This window comes from Setaria italica, chromosome IX, assembly GCF_000263155.2.
Source record: "Setaria italica strain Yugu1 chromosome IX, Setaria_italica_v2.0, whole genome shotgun sequence".
Lineage (NCBI taxonomy): Eukaryota > Viridiplantae > Streptophyta > Magnoliopsida > Poales > Poaceae > Setaria > Setaria italica.
Window position 1 is genome coordinate 45,678,880 of NC_028458.1, and position 12,649 is coordinate 45,691,528.

Below are 12,649 nucleotides of genomic sequence, written 5' to 3' on the forward strand. Positions count from 1 at the left end.
GGTTAAAGTTTAGTCCCTGTGGGCCAAACCTTTGGTATCCAGTTCTGCTACCTACATTTTTTTTTCATGTTAATTCTATGTCAATACCCAACAGGAACACTAAATAAGAATGAACACTTCCCTGCATTTGAATACCGCAAACTCGATTACGAGAAATTTCCTTCGGAATTATTTCTAAAAATATTATGTTAAGGATTCATGGAGTAGTATCGACATTTCCATTTGAGTCATGTTTATAGCTTATAAATATTATAGATTATAAATAGATGGGCTATTTTTTTTTACGAAAAATAGTTGGGCTATTTGGATCCATGGATTATAAGGCGGTTGGAGGGTTGGTCATGTCTATAGTCTCTAAGTAGTAGGAATGAAGGAGGTGGTGGGACTATAATAATTTGGGTGATTGGAATTTTATAATCCATCCATTTTACCTAAGGTGTTTGATCTTATAATGATTTTTAGCTAATTTCTACTCCCTCAGTCCCAAATTACACATTATTTTAGCTTTTCTAAATGCATAGTTTTTTATATGCACCTAAACATAGTGTACGTCTAGACGCAAACAAATATCTATGAATCTAGAAAAGTTAAAACGACCTACAATTTGAAACGGAGGGTGTATATTCAAAATAATATCAAAACTGGACCTTAATATAGATAAGCATGGTTCATTCTCGCTTTTTTGTTCAATTAATTTTTTATGTATGAAAAAAGCTACATGAAAGGAGTCAAACAAACAAATTCAAGGGGAGATGACACATCTTCGTTCAATTAGTTTTAGATTAGCACAACCACAAACATTGACTACCGCGTGATATGACCGCTATATATATGTGTGTAAAGTTGTTTATAATCCATTTCTCAGGCAATATTTGCCTTTTGTCTCTATAGCCGCCGCCACATTAAGACCAGTTTGAAATTCACAATGTGCTGTACTGCTGTAGCATTAATGTGGAATAAAGTTAAGCAAAACAAATAGTAGAACGTACAAAGCAAGAATACAAGCTTTCTTTTTTCCACCAATGGTCCTGCTCCTGCATGCCTTGTGAACCAGGAAACACCAAAGGAAGATGCACGTTGTGCAGTGTGGCCCTAGCAAAGGAGAGATGCGATACCCCCGGACTAGAGATTGCCATTCAAAGCTGCCACCCGCCCTCCCCTGCTCCCACAGCCAGCCCATAGCTAGCCCTACCAGAGTGTGTGTGAGAGAGAGAGAGGAGAGAGAGGGCGAGAGAGAGAGAGCGCGAGGCGCGAGCAGAACCCGCGCAGAAAAGCAACTACCTCCCCTCCCTTTCTGGCCCGCACCGCCCTCGCCCTCGCCCTCGCAAGATCCCCAATCTCGCCGCAGGTTTCTCGCCGCAGGTTTCTCGCCGGAGCGACCACCACCGCGGCGCGGGCTTGCCGATTCCGCGGCCCGCAGTTCTCTCCATGCTGCTGCTGTGAGTCCCGCGAATCGATTCGAGCTCTGTTGGCGTGGAGGAGGCCGCCCGAGCCGCGGCCAAGGCGCGCGCATTGCGAGGTTTGTTACTTCTTGGTATCAATCATTGTTCCTTTCCCTCCGCGCGGATTTTAGTGTGCCTTTCGTTGCAATCTGGCGATTTGTTTGATGCATTCCTTGCTACGGGAGCGGAAAGTTTGGATCTTTTAGCTCTGTTCGTTGGTACTGTTAAGGTTCTTTGTGACCTGTGTTCATCATCGAGGCGCTCTGTTCGATCCCTTGAGTGCCAGCGAAGAAGGTTGAAGCGCGGGGCTCGCATTTCCGTGTAGCGGTTGGGTTGGTTAGTCCTGGGACTCGGTGATGTGAATTAAAATGGGATGCCGTGTGGAGTCCGAATTAGTTCAGTGATACAGCTGGAGTGCAATTGTTTATGCTCTTGATGGGGCCTTGTAGAGCTTGCAATACACTCGCACTTTGGGGGGCTAGTAGGAGTAAGCTAAACACCGTATGTTTTCTTTTCTAAGAATTGTTTGGTCTAAGATACGATCTTATCTTATGGTCTACGCCAATAATTGTATTGGCGTACTAGAGAAGAAAAAATGGTCGTACTGGCTTCATCCCTCTTGCTGACAGAGGTTTTTGTTGGAAAAAAAAGCTCAAGTGGATGCCAAATCAATGGGCTAAGCAACTACAGTATATTGCATAGTTATAATGACTTGTCATGCACTTATGCTCTAGCTTAGTGTAATGTATTGCTATTTCTTTCAAGGCAAAGGTCCTCAAAACTGAAGCAGTCACAGTGCAAGATTTGGTCTATGCTGTACTTTTGATCTACCCCCGAGTAACGTCAGATCGCGTTCTTGATTCGGTAATTTAATTGACTTTCTGCATGTGGAGTAAATGAGGCAGGAAGGGGATGCTGTCATGTGAGGAAATTCTGATCTTCTGTATCACTAGATGCCGATCCCTGCTTTCAGTCACCTCTCTAGGAGTCTAGCTCTGTCCCAAGCACTTGCTGTTTTCCTAACAAACAATGGTGGCCCACTCCCAACTGTAAAGCACAAATGCTTTTCTTATTCACTGATAAAGTTGCATTCTTGCCGTCCCCTAACTGTCCTTTTTGTGGATTTCAAGAAAGCGATGTCAAAAGTGTGGTTGGTTCCACTCTGATTTCAGCTTAGTACTCAAATTTGCTGTTAATTCTGTGGACAGTATGGGAAGCTTGCTGCATTATTTTTCCAACCACCTGCAGGCTGCAATCATTCATGCTCCAAATATTTCCTGCCAGATAATAGGCCTTTTTTGACTTCTTTTTGTGAGTGCCTAATTTTTTTTTCTTTTTCTTTTGGTGCGAATTGTTAAAGAAGGCGTTTGGACATTACTGTTTTTTATCATTAGAATGCGCCTTTTGTTTCCTTGTTTCTTGTCATCTCAAAGACAAGCTCGATTGAAGTTTATTTTATTGCAGTACATGCTAAAAACAATTAGGCCATCCCTATTTTATTGCTCATCCAGTCTGTATCCACCAACCTTTACATACTTGGATTCCATCGTGAAAGTTTTCCTGTTTGGCCATTATTCTTTTCTTTTTGGCATGCTTTTGAGCAAAAGAAATCATTATATGGCAAATGTTTATCCACAAGATATATGTATACAGAATATTGTGAATTTCACAATAACAATGCTATGTTTTGTGGATCAGGATTGTGACGTATTTCATAGATGACGAGGGCTGCAACTCTTTATGGGGCCAAGACACAGACTGAGACCCTACGGCCAGGGCCATTGCGTCCAGCAAATATCATCAGGAGTAAATTTCCTACATACAAGAATGGTTCAAATGGTATAGTGATCAAGCTGGCTGATGGTCCAGAAATACCACCTCTCAAGGAGATTGTTGCAAAGGAGACTGCAGATCTACTTGATCGTCGTCAGCGTCTCTCTGTCCGTGAACTTGCAATGAAGTTTGAGAAGGGTCTCAATACTGCTACGCTGTTGTCGAATGAGGTTCAGACCCTTACATTTCAGTGCATTATGTGCCAGTTATTTAAATTAATTCAATAACACAATACCATTTTCCATGCTTCTGTGATCATACTAATATGTAGTATTGTAGTGTGTTGGTTGATGTGTTCCGTGATGAATGCGGTTTACCAATAACTGTAAGCCTGACCAAACATATAACACTAAATGTTTTGCTTGAATTGACAGGTTAAATGGAGACAAGTAGCTTTACTGGAGAGGGATATCCTTTTGAAGAATCTAAAGAGTGTATTAGAGTCACTGAGAGGTCGGGTGACTGGCAAAACTAAGGATGAAATCGAGGAGTCTATATCTATGGTTGGTTTCTTCATATCCTTTGTCAATGAATTTTTATTAGGTTTGTACATTTCTTAAAAAGACTCCACATAGCCTAGTTTGTTGTGTCAGGGTGTTTTATCTATTCTGTTGCAGTACTTTCATCAAGAAACTTCCAGCAACATGCTCAAGTGGTGCTCCTATTTCATTTTTATATTTGATTGGGGTGTACTGTTCTGTAGGTGGAGATCCTTGCAGTTCAGCTCTCCAAAAGAGAAGCTGAGTTGCTTCAGCAAAAAGAAGAGGTCACGAAATTAGCAAAATCATTAAAGCAGGTGTGATCCACATTTTTGTATAACTTATCTAAATGTGAGCGATAATATTTTAATTGAAATCTACTTAATTGAAATATTCCAAAGTTCTTACTGTCATGATTCATTCATATTGCACCGTTTATAGTTTCCCACCAACATGTTTAGCTCGAAGGTTGCCGTTTTGAAGCCATTTCTGTTCATGACCTGCCTCAAAAAATGAATCTTGTTGTAATGGTAGTCCTTTATTTCACCTGACTTTATGTAATTTAAATATGACTCAGCAATCATATATTTACTATACAAGCATAGCACAGATTACCTTATGTAGGATTTGATTTTTAGACTCATTTTAAGCATTGTGTTTTGGCATTGATTTCTCTCAGCATAAAAATCATCCCAGCATTCTGAATTTAGCAACCCACTACTCCTCTTTCATGTTATTATTTGTTTAATCGTGTGAGAGTTTGCTCCTTTTCAATCTTGCTCATAGGCTTCTGAAGATGCAAAGAGAATTGTTGAAGAAGAAAGAGCTAATGCCCATACAGAGATAGAAAGTGCTAAGGATGCTGTCCAAAGAGTTCAGCAAGCAGTTCAGGAGCACGAGAAGATGTGCCAAAGTACTGGGAAGCAAGTATGTGGATAAACTCAGAAGTTTTTCATAATCATTACCTTCGAATTGCTACAAGCTAATGCATAAACTGGATTTGTTGCCTCTAGTTTAAGTGAGGTTTCGATATAGTTGTTGATACATCTTGTCTTGTTTTACCAATCTGTTATTCCTTGCTAATTGCTTTATCTACAAAAATCAGTATGATCAGTTCTGAAGATTTGCTTATCTCTCTGGACCAATGCATGCATCATTATAAAATTTAGTTACATGAAAGTTTATTTCAGCACATCTGTACAGGTTGGGATAACCTGGAAGATACTTCCCATAGTTTCCCTTGTCGTGTATCGGTGTATGTCTGTATTATTAGCCATATTGGAGTTAGTACATGCATTTCTGTTTTTTTTTACCATTCTTAGTTCAAATCCCTAGTTCCATGCTATTATACGGAACTTGCAGAAGCTACTCCCTTTGTATATACATGTATTCATTCAGAGGTTTACATCATTTCAAATTTACAATTAATCGTATAATTCCATTTTTCAACTATGAACGTGTATGTGATATCTATTTGCTGTTTGGAAGGACATGGATGAACTAAAGAAAGAAGTTAGAGAGGCTCGAAGGATCAAAATGTTGCATCAGCCAAGCAAGGTAGGAATAATCATACTTACTGTAAAACTCAGTATGTCAATTGTTGCCTGTATACTCTTTTCAGCGATGTGACCGCACGATACATTTTGCTGTTCTTTAGGCAATGGATCTGGAAAACGAAATACGGATTTTACGTAAGACATTTGCTGAGAAGTCCACAGATTGTGTTAATCTCTTGAAAGAGGTATATCTTTACAGATGCTGGCTTCAATTATATCCGTGTATATTTCATATTTAAGGGTGAAAGTTGAAATCATACAACATTTTGTCATTTGTATTGTGTAGTGTACTGGAAATTAGTTAGTACAAATTACACAAACGGGTGCAAGGACACCATATTATTCAGAAGCATGATGCATACATACCACTTCTTTTGTTGGTTCTGCTGTTATTTCTGTGTGGCTACCAACCTCAAGTTCTGTTATTTTCAACATCTGAAAAATATTTTCTGCGGAAGATCTTTTGCCGGCTAGAATATAAATATGTGTTAGATTACTGATTTCAAAATATGTTTTTGGCAGTTGGAACTGCATAAAAGGTTAAAAGAAAATAGTACCCCATCATTCGATTTGGAGGGTCTCCAATGCTTAGGCTCAGTCCTATGTATAGTTGCTCTGAGTGGTACTCACATGGATTTGTCAAATATTTCAATCCAGTGGTTCCGCATACACCCAAAAGAAAGCAACAAAGAAATAATTTCAGGTGAAATCATGCTCTATCTCTCTCATCTTCAAATTAAATTCAGAGTGCCAGTGCTTTTGACACCTTTTGTCATCGAACCTTTTTAGGTGCCACAAGACCAGTATATGCTCTAGAGCCACATGATGTTGGACGCTATTTGCAAGCTGAAATTGATGTTGGTGGTGAAATTGCAGTAGCAAAGACAGCTGGGCCAGTAGACCCTGGTTTGTTTGACTGAACATATTTGGCGAGCAATATTATCTGTATGTCTGGTTATTGCTTGACTTGTATTTTTATTATTGCTGGCAGATGCTGGATTGGTGGATTATGTGGAGACACTCGTAAGGAAACCTGAAACGGAGTTCAATGTATGATCACACGTCCTCTCACTTTATGGCATTTCTTTTGCACAAACATGTTGGGGTTGCATTTTTTTGAAATCTTTATTTCTATTCACCAAATAAGCAGTCCGAACCATCATAACCAGTATGTTAGCTTAAAGTTTTATTTAACCCTGCACATGCACTACTCTTAAGCATGTACTACTGCTCTTAATTTGAATACTGCTGGTAACCTAGTCATACATCAAATCCCATCAAGGCACAACTATTTTTTTCTCGAACACTCCAAAAATAACTATAAGAACCTTGAACAGGTGTTCTTAGGTGCCTCTTGTTTTGTGTCTCATGACAGGTTGTTGTGCTTCAATTGAATGGCATTGAGCAGCCAAAAGAGTCAGTTCATGTTCTCAATGTCGGAAGACTGCGGATGAGACTTACTAAAGGGAAGTCAGTAGTTGCCAAGGAATTCTATTCCTCATCTATGCAGGTATGGTACAGTACATGAGTAACATCATATCTTCTCTTCTCGGTTTAGATAGTGACTGAAGGCAAAAAACACCATATCTATGTTACTGGTAGTTCAGTTGGTTGAAACATATAGTAGTCATCTGCGACCCTGCATCTATAGTAGTCATGTTTCTTATAAGCATGAGTTAGTATTGGCATATTGCTCTTGTTCAATACTGCTACCAGTCCAAGTCGAGAAGTGACAAGCTTGTGCCTACCCTTAAAAGCCTTCCTGTTTCTGTTACAGTTATGTGGTGTTAGAGGTGGTGGTGAAGCAGCCTCTCAGGCAATCTTTTGGCAACCCAGAAACGACCTCAGCTTGGTGCTGGCCTTTGAGACCGCTCGAGAACGTAACACAGCCATCATGCTTGCTCGGCGATTCGCTATAGATTGCAATGTATGTGCCTTCGCCTAGCACTATGACATGCTCTGATTCATATATTGTTGCTACAATTTTTTTCTTACCATAATGAAATGGTTGCAGATCATCCTTGCTGGGCCAGGTGACAAAACTCCCTGGTAGAGGAAGGTGGCACTGGTAGTGCTCCTCATATCCAATGGCTCCTGTCGGTCTGCGACCCGTGCAGTGATGTACATTTGCGTGCACAGCGTGTTTGCATCAGTTCTTCCTAGTTTCTTGTTCAGTCTGGGCTGTTCTGCTCTTCCTCGTGCTGTAGGTTTCTGAAAGAAGGCGCCGTGCGCACCGTTTTAACCACCTCGGCGCCATCTTTCTATCTCACTGTGCTGTGTTTTTTCAGTTGCGAGCGTTGTGATCTGTTGCTAGCTGTGACAGCTAAGCTTGATGCGGAACACATCTAATTGTGTTTGACATATGTTAGTGTTGATGTTGAAGCAGTGGTAGGTAATAACTAATATGCATGGGGAACAAAACCTTACCACCCGCCTTAGTGTCTCTTGTTGAATGATACAACTGTACGATAAGGTTTGAAATACAACTGTAATATGTAACTCTAATTTCTATGGTTGAAATGATAGTTCTTGCCTAGTTTCTAAATTTTAATTATCCTTATTTGTTAATTGCTCTACAACTATAGGAGTTCTAATTATCCAACAGTGTTACGATTCCACCCACCAAAATAGGCAGTGTATTTTTTTTATCTATCTTCTACTACGAATAAAAGAGAAGTTTATCTTCACGCTGTTTCACCTTGTCAATTTGTGGCTGACACCTTCGTCCGTCGTTTCGACTTTCGTGTCGTGCGTCACCCCGCTTCGTCCTCCCTCCATCGTCCGTCGCCCAGGCAGGTGGGCTTGGAGCGCGTAGCTCGACGGTCGGTCCGCCCTCCACGCTGATTGGTGGCCCATCTATCGTTCTCGCATTCAGCTCCGTTTTTTCGCCCGTTCCGCCGTTCAATTTAGTTGCCAAATACTTTGCTTCTCCGATCGTGGAAGAAACGAATCGTCGATCTCGTCACAGCTCGTCTGCCTTGCGCCGCACCTCCACACCTCGGGCTCCTCGCGGCACTGGCAATGCATGCCCGTCAATCACTCCACCAGATAACTGCTCCTCTCGCTCAAGATCGTCATCGGTTCGGCAGTCGCGATCGTCGATGGCCACTTGCGGATCACGGAGCAATCAGTCCGGCGGCCATGACCCCGTCAGTCCGCCGCCCGCGATCACCGCTGGCCAGCCGTGGAGCACAACACTATCTGTCAGAGACATAGCCGAGTGTCGCTCTCGCGTCTCCACCACAAGGAGCAGATCAAGATGAGTGACACACCGTTTTGAATTGGAAGTCCCACCAGATTTATACGCTAGGTTTTGGAAGTCCCACAAGATTTATACGCTAGGTTTTGGGTTGGTACGGTGCGCCGCGATCACTTGTAAGCACTCATGGAGCACGACGCCAACCGTCAAGTCATCTCATCATTTGCAGCTTGAATGGTCGTTGGTTCATTCTCTAATCTAACTAGATGATCACAGTTCCGGATTATTCCCATATCATCGCTTGTCCCTTCACAAAATTGTAATTTTTCGTGGGTCAAGCAGTGGCGGCAGGGTGTAAGAAGTCGCAGTGCTGTTGTAGATGCCGAACTACAGCAACGCCTTGATTGCTTGCAAAAACGCACGGCAAGGTTGCCTGGTTAACTGATGCATTAGCACTTAGAATTGACAGTTGGTTTCTGTCAACCTCCATTATGATGAAATTGATCCAACTGAAGGATTTTTAGTGCACGCTCAAAATCTGGTATGGAACTGAAATAATAAGCTGATTGATTGATGGTCTGTTCTGTTTTCCCACAATGTTAATCTGCTACTTCTATCTGAGATGCTGCACACAGTGGTGACGAGATGGAGAGGGAACGAGATGGATGGATTCTGGTGCTTGGATTATGATCTAATTAAGAGAGATGGTTGGAGGAGGAGGGGGACTTTGATGACTTAAGTGTATATTGTTTTGTTCAACTAAAAATTCTAATTGATAAGAACAACGAGTGCCAAATGTTTCGATCCTGCAAACAATTTTTATGCAACCTTTTGCTTTTGTTGATCGTTTCCTTCTTTTTCAGGGCAAACTGCTATCGTAATTAATAATGGGCTTGGCTTAACGATCCCGATTTCTGACGATATCGGTACTGTTGCCTCAGAGTTCCACTTCCACCTGAAAATTAGGAATAAGTCCACATTTTTGGCTCTCTAACTCAATTTGTCTGATTTTACCCTTCGTCCCTTCCCTAAGTCAAATATCGCTAAGTTTGAATATCCCAACTTCCACTTCGTCTAGTGTTGGCCCCTGAGTCGCCAGAGCGGTTCAGGTTCAGGGCTAACGTGCCAGTGGTTTCTGCATGCCTTGGTAGGGTGGGACTGGGAGGAATGAGAACGGCTGAATGAGCTGTAGGCCGGCGAAACGAAACAAAAGCCCGTGATGAGTGGCGTGGTGCCAACAACGATGAATCCGGTATCCAGCCAGTGAAGAAAGCAGATCGAGCAGCAGGGCAGGCCAACGGAAAAGACCAAATTAATAAACAGGAGGGGAGAGCACGGGCTGATTGGCTGAAGGTGACAAAAAAAGAGAGCCAAATTAAAGGGGCCCGGCCCGGCCCGGCTGGCTGGCCTCTAATGATAGGGACTAATGGAGTTTGCACATCAGGGGGGTCATGGCCCCTATTGGCCTCTGAGAAGCTCTGCCAGTGCTTAGCAATAGCCAGCCGGTGAGACTAGCCTTATTAAAAAAGTAAACATATAACAGATGGAGTGATCAACACCTTCTAGACCCTAATTACCGTCATCCTCCACGACGACGCCCTGCCCATCTACCTGTGGCCCCAATCTTACATTCTCCTTGGCCTCCTCCAACGCGGTCACCAGCCTCGCGAGGCACGGTCCGGCGTCCTCGAATTCGACGGGGGCCTTGGGCGTAAGGTGCTCGCCGACGTCGACGGGCGCCATGTCCACCTCCTCGAGCAGCGCCTTCACACGGTCGCACTGCGCCTGGTGCTCCTCAACGACGCCGTCGTGGAGGTGCATCCGGGCCAGGAACTTGAAGGACTCGAAGTCGCAGTAGGACATCTCGATCTTCTTGTCCATCCGCCCCGTCCGGACCAGCGCCGCGTCGAGCTTGTCGACGTGGTTGGTGGTGAAGACGATGAGCCGCTCCTCGCCGCACGCCGACCAGAGCCCGTCGATGAAGTTGAGCAGGCCGGACAGGGTGACGTTGCTCTTCGTGCCCTTCTTGTCCGGACGGCGCGTGGGGTCCTCCCCATCGCCGTCGTCCTTGTCCTCCTCCTCCTTGCTCTTGCGCTTGCCGGTCAGGTCGAGGGAGCAGTCGATGTCCTCGAACACCATGATGGACTTGCTCTTGGTCTCGATGAGCAGCTTCCGGAGGTCGGTGTTGGTCTTCACCGAGGTGAGCTCGAAGTCGTAGACGTCGTACTTGAGGTGGTTGGCCATGGCCGCGACCATGGTGGACTTGCCGGTGCCAGGCGGACCGTGCAGGAGGTACCCCCGCTTCCACGGCTTCCCGACGCGGCTGTGGTACTCCTTGCCCTTCTTGAACATGTCCAGGTCGTCGATGATCTCCTTCTTCTTCGCTGGGTCCATGGCCAGCTTGTCGAACGTCTTGGGGTGGTCGAACGGGACATGGGTCCAGACGTCTCGGTAGAAACTGCATGCGGCAGTTGCATCAATTAGCAGACCTTTAATTACTTTCGTAGTGCGTTAACGTACGTGTCTTTAATCATGTTCAAGAAAGAAAGGGTGTTCCTGCTTCTGCTTACCCATCATCATCAAAGCCTTCCCTGAGGATGTTGGTGTAGAGCCTGCGCTGGCGGTTCTGGGCCATGACGTCGCGGCCCCGCCTGCGCACGTGTGGGAGGTACTCGTTGAGCACGAGGTCGCGGTGGCTCTCGTGGAAGTCCAGCCGGAAGAACCGGCGCTCGGCGCGCGCCGCGCGCCTCCATGACACGGTGTCTTGCGGCGGCGGCACGGCGGCCGCCGACCACCAGACCGTGGCGCCCTTGAAGACGTCGGCGACCTCCTCGTCCTTGGCCATGCTGAGCACGAGCTTGTCCCTGTCGGCGGCGGCGGCGTCCGAGCGGGATCCGCCGCCGCACTCGGCCCTGAGGTGGCGCACGTCGCGCGTGCCGGTCGCCGTGGTGAGGTAGGACTTGACCTCGTCGAAGGCGTCGCTGCTCTTGATGCGGCCGCCCTCGTACTCCTCGAAGGTGACCGACAGGTAGGGGTCGACCGCCGCGGCAAGCCGCCGCGCGCGCCGGTTGAAGTTGCGGGAGAAGAACTGTTGCAGGTGGATGTGCTGCAGGTTCTGCCAGATCATGGTCCAGCACACGGTGAGAACGCTGACCAGCACAGACGCCTGGCCGAACCATGACATGAGCTCATCCATCTCTCAATGGAACGGCACCCGTTTTGTGTGCTCTGCTACTCGCTAGCTAGTGGGTACTGGCTATCCTGTTCAGTTTCGAGTTCGTTCTCGCGACATGGCAATCCTATGTATAGTGGAGGTCTGGACGACGCCAGTCGCCAGGGACGCATCTACGGGTGTGATGCGATGCACAGGGGAATACCGAGACGTTATCCAGAGGGGATGAATAGGCGAGTTGATCAACTTCAACCTACAACATAAGTATTGCTCGAGTTCTTCCTTGACTTTTAGCATCAACCAAACTTAAAGAGTGACTTCTGTAAATGATTTCCAACAGGACAAAGTAGTCCCTGCACACAAGACAAACACACCCAAGTAGATCGAAGCGGAAGCATATGTAAATTATTGGAAATCAACAAGTTTGTTTATCCGAAGCGGAAGCAAACCAAATGAAGACATGAGGATTTGTTTATCCGAAGTTTAGATTCACCGCAATAAATCCTACGTCTCCGTTGGAGCCTATTGGAAAACGAGTTTATTTCAACTCCCTTCCAACAAGTCGGGTCTCTTTCAACCACTTTCCTCGTCTCCACTAGTTGATCTTTTTTCTTGCGGAGGCAAAATCGCAGCCCTCACAAACTTGCTGCTGCTCGCCATACCTTGGGAGCTAGCCGGCAACGTCAAGCTATCTATGTCGGTGTTCAGACCCGGTAACCTATCGAGGAGGTAACTGAGGTAGTGTTTTATGTGTGGAGCTCACCGAGATTAGGAACATACGATTTAGACAGATTTAGCCAAGTAATTTAGAGGAAGCTCTCAATCAGGCATTAGAGTTGGACTCGCCAAATCGAACTTGCAATAGCTGAAACGGAGTCCCGGCCGGCCGGATCGATCCCTGCCATGGACAAGAATCCTTTGCAGCTTCTACTTCTCCTCTGCTTTAGTCCCTCCACTTCTCCTGCAAC

At 45.1% G+C, this 12,649-nt stretch overlaps 2 protein-coding genes across 2 annotated transcripts; one reads left to right on the forward strand and one right to left on the reverse strand.

Annotated features, from left to right (window-relative positions):
• The first annotated feature begins 1,161 nt into the window (after nt 1-1,161).
• Nucleotides 1,162-7,861, forward strand: LOC101759597 (stomatal closure-related actin-binding protein 1). Its single transcript, XM_004984232.4, has 13 exons — nt 1,162-1,519; nt 3,141-3,445; nt 3,650-3,778; nt 3,979-4,071; nt 4,541-4,681; nt 5,243-5,311; nt 5,412-5,495; nt 5,833-6,013; nt 6,100-6,216; nt 6,302-6,360; nt 6,686-6,820; nt 7,088-7,237; nt 7,325-7,861. Exons 2-13 carry the CDS (start codon nt 3,161-3,163, stop codon nt 7,361-7,363), a joined length of 1,482 nt encoding a protein of 493 aa, XP_004984289.1. The 5' UTR covers nt 1,162-1,519; nt 3,141-3,160; the 3' UTR covers nt 7,364-7,861.
• A 1,996-nt stretch (nt 7,862-9,857) lies between these two features.
• LOC101760401 (AAA-ATPase At3g28580) lies at nt 9,858-11,906 on the reverse strand. The gene is made up of 2 exons (XM_004984234.3): nt 11,080-11,906; nt 9,858-10,967 (listed from the first exon to the last, which is right to left on the reverse strand). Exons 1-2 carry the CDS (start codon nt 11,703-11,705, stop codon nt 10,079-10,081), a joined length of 1,515 nt encoding a protein of 504 aa, XP_004984291.1. The 5' UTR covers nt 11,706-11,906; the 3' UTR covers nt 9,858-10,078.
• Between the last annotated feature and the right edge of the window lie 743 nt (nt 11,907-12,649).

Excerpts from the sequence above, each read along its gene's own strand:
- LOC101760401 (XM_004984234.3), bottom strand. The coding sequence starts at position 11,705 with ATGGATGAGCTCATGTCATGGTTCGGCCAGGCGTCTGTGCTGGTCAGC. Across the intron at positions 10,968-11,079 it reads GAAGGCTTTGATGATGATGG|TTTCTACCGAGACGTCTGGA; the intron begins GTAAGCAGAAGC and ends TGCCGCATGCAG.
- LOC101759597 (XM_004984232.4), top strand. The coding sequence starts at position 3,161 with ATGACGAGGGCTGCAACTCTTTATGGGGCCAAGACACAGACTGAGACC. Across the intron at positions 3,779-3,978 it reads TCGAGGAGTCTATATCTATG|GTGGAGATCCTTGCAGTTCA; the intron begins GTTGGTTTCTTC and ends ACTGTTCTGTAG. Across the intron at positions 6,014-6,099 it reads CAACAAAGAAATAATTTCAG|GTGCCACAAGACCAGTATAT; the intron begins GTGAAATCATGC and ends GAACCTTTTTAG.